General features: G+C 41.9%; 1 protein-coding gene and 1 long non-coding RNA gene across 2 annotated transcripts; one reads left to right on the top strand and one right to left on the bottom strand.

Annotated features, from left to right (window-relative positions):
* Nucleotides 1-158: 158 nt before the first annotated feature.
* otx2b (orthodenticle homeobox 2b) lies at nt 159-2,393 on the bottom strand. The gene is made up of 3 exons (XM_072457978.1): nt 2,188-2,393; nt 1,746-1,897; nt 159-1,309 (listed from the first exon to the last, which is right to left on the bottom strand). The coding sequence occupies exons 1-3, from the start codon at nt 2,282-2,284 to the stop codon at nt 686-688; spliced, it is 873 nt and encodes a 290-aa protein (XP_072314079.1). The 5' UTR covers nt 2,285-2,393; the 3' UTR covers nt 159-685.
* A 2,361-nt stretch (nt 2,394-4,754) lies between these two features.
* LOC140370772 (uncharacterized) lies at nt 4,755-6,325 on the top strand. Its single transcript, XR_011928394.1, has 2 exons — nt 4,755-5,053; nt 6,248-6,325. It is a non-coding gene; the product is annotated as an uncharacterized lncRNA (long non-coding RNA).
* Nucleotides 6,326-6,701: the final 376 nt, after the last annotated feature.

The raw sequence follows: 6,701 nt of genomic DNA, 5'->3' as shown, positions 1-6,701 counted from the left end.
GGTGATAAGTTACAGGTCGATTAAAATGTACGTGCATGTTCCTACAATATACAGGCCAGAGGAAGCAGCAGCTCTGGCTCTCTTGGACACATCCTCCTCCACAGCAGCAGCAGCAGCAGCAGCAGCAGCACACAAAGAGGCCTCTGAAGAACAGGGAGTGAGCTCAGGACCTTTATTAAGAGTTGGAGCGGTGAGGCCACACCATCTTTGGGCCAGAGCGGATCCACAAAGAGTGAAGGGAGCAGCCCGTGCGCTCCTGCCACGCATTCAACCCAGTCTGTCAAAAGTCACTGCAGCCTGATGCGAGGGGCTCACACATTGCATACAATACAACAGATCACAGTTTGAAGGCTATCACAGATCAAAACAAAAACACTGATACCATTTATATAAGACACACACTGATTGTCTCTCAGAAACTACATATGGATTCCTTATAAACACTTTTTCTTAAATAAAGTAGTGCATCCGTGTCCACAGCGACCCACATGTCTCTGCTGAGTACAGATCTGAGTGGCCCCTTGGGGCCCCTCTGTTTGTCTCATACTCATATTCCGTGGCTGAGGTGCGCTTCAACAGGTGTGTCCTGCAGAGATGTGCAGGATGCACAGGAATAAATTATAGAATCTCCTCTGGAGCTTCGCTCCGGGAGCCTCGTGTCGATAGTTTGTGTTTACTACACTGTTCACAGGACCTGGAACTTCCACGAGGACGTTTGGTCTTTATAATCCAAGCAATCCGCGTTGAAGTTGAGCTTCCAGGACGCTGCCTGGTCCTTGTAATCCAAGCATTCCGCGGTAGAGTTGAAGCCTAGACCTGACGTCCCGTAGCCCTGGGCGGGCAGAGGTGCTGGGGACTGGTTCAGATGACTAGTGACGGGATTCGTGCTCATGGGGCTGAGCGTGGAGCCGGGCCCAGAGAGCTGGTGGTGCATGGGCGTGAGGTAGGAGCTGCAGTCCATTCCGCCGAAGTAAGACGTAGAGCCGGCGTAGCCCTGGCTGTAGCCCGAGGCCTGTGTGTAGGTCATGGGATAAGACCTCTGCATGCACGAGGAGGAGGTAGACAGAGGGTCTGACAGGGGCGAGATGGACGCGGGGCTCCAGATAGACACGGGAGCAGTGCTGCTGGAGATGGCCGGGACTGTTGTGGTGCTGGTGGGGGGCGTGAACTGTCCGCTGGCCCCGCTCTCAGAACTCACTTCTCGAGCAGGAGAACTCTTTTTCTTGGCCGGCCGCACCTTGTTTTGGCCCCCATTCTGCTGCTGCTGCTGCTGCTGGCGACACTTTGCCCGTCGGTTTTTGAACCACACCTAAAAATAAACCAGACACAAAAAAATCATTATAACAAAATGTGTAATTAGTAGTTTATTTGCTTCATTATTGTAGGCCTTATTTTTAGTTGTCTAATTTGCGCCACAATCCTCACACTTTCATTTGTTAGGTTGTGTGAGATTCACCACTATAAATGCGATTAGACAATAAAACATATATTTAATTTCAATTAAAACATTATGTTGCCCTATACCTTGACATGTTTATTTTACTAAATATAATTAATCTCCCAAGAAAACAGGATGAATATTCCAAATCCTATTCAATTGGCAAAAAATTTATACTTTTTAAATTCTAATAATAGCACAACACACACAAACACATTTATGTTGATTTAGAATATTTAATGCATTCACACAAAAATACAATATTTATTTCAATATTTGTAATGAAAATAGTAGTGCTAAACCTCACCTGTACTCGTGACTCGGGGAGGTTTATTTTCAGGGCCACTTCCTCGCGCATGAATATGTCCGGATAGCGAGTTTTGCCGAACAGAGCCTCCAGAACGTCAAGCTGCGCGCGCGTAAAAGTCGTCCTTTCACGTCTTTGCTTCCGCGGCGTGGCTGCAACAGAGAAAACAAATACAATAAACTGTAAATAGGCGATTATAAATTCAAATGATGGCAGCCCTGCTCAGGCTATAGCAGCTCCATCAGCAGGTCTATAATGAAGCCTTCAGTTTAATGCGTAAGTATGCTTAATACCAGTCGTCTTATTGTAATAACGTCTTATTGTAAAATGAATTGTATTTTCATAGACTTCAGTTTTCCTTTTGTTTTCTAAATTCAGTTTGAATCGATGAAATAAGGATTGCAGTTGTAAAACGTGCTTGTTATATGCTTGTTGCACTCACCTGGATAGCCCACTGACGGATGCAGGAGGTCCATCCCGGAAGTAGTTAAGCTGAGCCCATTGACTGAGTAAGGCGGTTGCTTTAGATATGACATCATGCTAATGTTTGTCTGAGGGCTGAAGTTGGAGAAAATCTTGAAATCGGTGAAGCTTCCAAAATGTAACTGGTCACGGTCCCTGCTTGGCTCGCGCGCGCGCTGTTGAGAGAAGAGATGTGCGTTATCCCAGCTGCACACAACTTTACACTCCAGTTCAAATCAAGTAAAAACCATGAAGGATATTAAGGTTATAATTAATTCATCATTTATTTCATCATTTATTTGTTCACAAAATAGCCAAATTTGAGTCAATATTAACAAAAGGTCTGACTGAAGAGAAGGTGTTTAAACGCGTAAATGTGCAAACGCGCAAATGTTTCAGATTTCTCTCTCCAAACGTTAAACAGGCTGTAGTTTAAACACAAGCTCAAAAATGCTCAATGCGTGATTGCTGTCACGTCAACTTTACTGACCTTCAGCCGTTCTCCCCACTGTGCGTCTTGATTAGTTGCATTTTTTCCTTCCATATCCAACGGTTTCAACCCCCTTGTCCCAATCTGTCGCGCTTAAACAGCCGTTTATAGTTGTTCTGCCGCTCAATAATAATTAGACCGAACAATATTTAATTATGATAGGCTAAATGTTTTGATGAATAAGCCATGGTGACGTGTGCGAGCAGTTGCTTTTGATTGCGCCCCGCGCCCTTTTCTACAAATAACTGGACTTTCACGCCCCACAGTTTTGTAAAAGACTCACTCAGAAGACTGAGAGAGACACTAATCATTCTGTGTGTTAAGACTATAATTCAAATGTGTTAAAACTAAATGTGTTAAAACTGCACTTTGTTGCACATTTAAGAAATTACCATAAACGGCTTTTCTGTAGGCCCACTCCACGAAATCAAAAACGTAGTGTACAATTTAGTGTACAATATATTGTTCCCAAAACAGTACAGCACAGTAAAATAGTCTCAATAATATTACTATCACTAATACTAACACTACTACTACTGCTACTACTACTGCTGCTTCTAATAAAAATAAAAATAAAAATAATAATGGTAATACTACTACTACTACTACTACTACTACTACTACTACTACTACTACTACTACTACTACTACTACTACTGCTAATAATAATAATAATAATAATAATAATAATAATAATAGTAATAGTAATAGTAATAATAATAATAATAATAATAATAATAATAATAATAATAATAATAATAATAATAGTAATAGTAATAATAATAATAATAATAATAATAATAATAATAATAATAATAATAATAATAATAAGCAAATATAATCTATAATTGTTTTCAAAATAATGAAAGAAAATAAATTACCTGGCGTGTGTGTGAGAGAAGGCTAAAGTTTTTGGTGCGTCCTCCAAACAAACCAGGAAAACTGCAGAGCAAACACAAAGCGTCCTCCAATACAAATGTGGTCCCAATAAAAATGGTGTAAAGCCGAGAGGAAACGTGTGCAGAAGCTGGAGCAAAGAGACGCGTGTGACAGCGGCAGGAGCGGCAGAGTGCGCGGCAGAGTGCGCGGCAGCAGCGGCAGAGTGCGCGGCAGAGATGGAGGAGGTGCTTCGCCCGAGGATGTGTGGTGTTGTGAGTTCGAGTGGTTGGAGTTGGATTTTGTACAGAGGGCCAGCCAATAGGAGCCGCAGGACTCGGCTCTGTCTCTGCGCCGTCTCACGCTGATGGGGAGGGCTCTTTTTGTGGAAAACAAATGTCTCCTGCTACTTTTTTTGACGCACAGTCCTCAGCCAATGGCAACGAGAGGGCGACTGACAACATCCATCCCACTGCACAACACTACTTTTAGAAGTAAACATGCTCTATGTTTGGCACCATTAGCATCATTATGGAAAATATGTTGGCTATAGGCTATCAAACAAATTGACACTTATATTGGGCCTATGTTGCGGATGCATTTTATTTCATCAGTAAAGCCAGCCACTCTTATGAGATCTTTTAAAACGCCGCTGAGTCCAGATGCACATTATACAAAAGTAAAAAGACACAGTACGCCTGCTTCACATTCCAGCGCGTCCACTTATTTGGTGGTATTGCCATGAAAAGTTTCCTCTCGACCGTAGAGAGCCAGTGCGCTGCTCCTGCTCCACCAGCTTCTCACACTGCTCTGTCCAGTGACCGGCCCGGAGCCACAGGCCCGAGGTGCAGCTCACCGGGGACTCGAGAAGGTACGTTTCTCCTACTTAGAGGCCTTATAGGCTGCTACTACTACTACTACTACTACTACTACTACTAATAATAATAATAATAATAATAATAATAATAATAATAATAATAATAATAATAATAATAATAATAATAATAATAATAATAATAATAACAATGGTACATAATAATCATCATAATAACAATAATAATAATAAAGAAATAACAACAATAATAGGCTAGTACAGCTGCACTTTGACTACGCTGTCATACGTCACTGAAGGAACCCTCGTGCACAACTCAAAATAATACGGGAGGGTTTTCCATGGCTTCTTAAATGTCTCATCTTAAGAGGCTTTGTGAACACCTACACACTGTCACAGGCACTATCGCGCCGTGCGTGGCGCGGACACGCCACTCTCCTGAACCACATCTGAATATTGATTTAGATTTCTAAACACTGAGGTGCGGCTTCACTGCCGTCATTTGGCGCGGCGGGGCTCCACTGAGAAGCCGGAGTGAGGTGCGCGCACCAACACGGATTTGTGGGTGACACATGCCGATCAGATGGATCATGGATGTTTGGATCTGAACAAGGCCAGGATATCGATTTAATGACGATCACGAAGCAGGTAGGTTTATACATTTCCTTTAAACGTTTAATGTGTGGCGTTTGGTCTGCACTCAGATTAGATTAGAACGATGTCCTTATAGTCTTAATGTTGCCCATGGAGTGACCATGGCTTTATCTTCCACGCACAGCCCGATCACATGTTCTTTCTCTACATGAGCTGTAGATATCAAAGAGTTCTCCGCAAAAGTGGTAAATAATGTATGAAATCTAAAGGGCGTCCTCCGTGGGGACCGTGCTGGCTAAAAGGCCGTTTAGAGGCGGTGCAGAGAGTGCCTCTGGCGCAGGTTCCCAGCAACTCGCAGTTAATTGACGTGGCGCTTTGAGCCTGTCTGTGGCCGTAAACCTCCAGGCCCGAGCTGCACGCGCTCTGCACTTACCATCACAGGACAACATATGTTCTATTTTAAAATATCATTCTTGGATTAATTAATACATTTTCACGAGGAAAGAGTTAGGCAGGTTTACTCTACCACAAATTCAGACTTTTTAAATTTATGACTTTACTAAAAGTCTTATTCTATATAAGACCTATATATTTATTCGTTTTCATTGATTAATTGATAATTGATATATATATATATATATATATATATATATATATATATATATATATATATATATATATATATATATATATATATATATGCTAATTCCGTGCCATTTGCACATTATTTTGGTGAGGTGTGAAAAGATTTTTTTTTTTTAACGAGCGCCACGTGAAAACAGAGATAGTGTTTGTGTGTCAAGCTGGTGACGGAGGAGGAGGATAATCGCAGGCTGTATGTATTTTAATTAGCCTAGCAGCTTTGATAGATACGCTGCCACCGCTGCTTTGCAAAATATCCAAAGAATAAAGTGCAACACAAGAGGCCCAAACAGAGGCTGCTCCCATGCACTGCCTGATCTCTCAGAGCTGCAGCTTTGTGTAAAGTAACATGTTTGTGACCCGGAGGTCGGCGCGCATTCACATCTTTCCTGAGGATTAAAGGGGACAGGTCTTTCAGAGTCACTCTGGGACGGCCAGATGAGAGCAGACACGTTTGTTTAATCAAACAAACTGCTCACAATTTCTATCAGCAAATACATGTGCCTGGTTAACTTTGAGTTTATTGTGTTATTTACACATTATGCACACTGGTGTGTTCTGCCCGGTAATATATCACAGCCATTTTTTATTCATTTTTTTGTGCAGGAGAAGGCCAACAAAACCCAGAGCTGAAGTGGAGGTGGCAACAAGAACAACGCTCAGAACTGAATTTGAGATGACCAGTTTTAAAAAGACACAAGTTCTCTCCTGAATGATAATTATTTTGTTGCCATTCTGAGATGATAATTTGTGTTTGTTATTAAAATGTTATGTAATAAAATGTGAGTAACAGTGCTTAGTGTGGAGTGGTTCTGTGCACCTGCCGTGCTGATCCTCTGTTTGCTGAGGTGCTGCATGGTGTGGTAAAACCTGCCCTGCAGACCAGACCTCTCAAGTCTTCAAAGGAGGAAGAACTCAATGTGGGGGATTTGTTCAGCCTTATTTGGTAACCTAGGATTTGAATTGAATTCTGGGAGGCATTCATAACACATTTGAAAATGTTATATTGTGTGATTTTGTGTGTAATCCCCATCATAATTTTTGGAATGGTCACAGTATT

Source organism: Eucyclogobius newberryi, unplaced genomic scaffold (assembly GCF_026437365.1).
Source record: "Eucyclogobius newberryi isolate DKJ021-1_F unplaced genomic scaffold, fEucNew1.0.hap1 SCAF_21, whole genome shotgun sequence".
NCBI lineage: Eukaryota > Metazoa > Chordata > Actinopteri > Gobiiformes > Gobiidae > Eucyclogobius > Eucyclogobius newberryi.
Note: the sequence above shows the minus strand (reverse complement) of the source record. Positions and strands in the feature narration are given on the sequence as shown.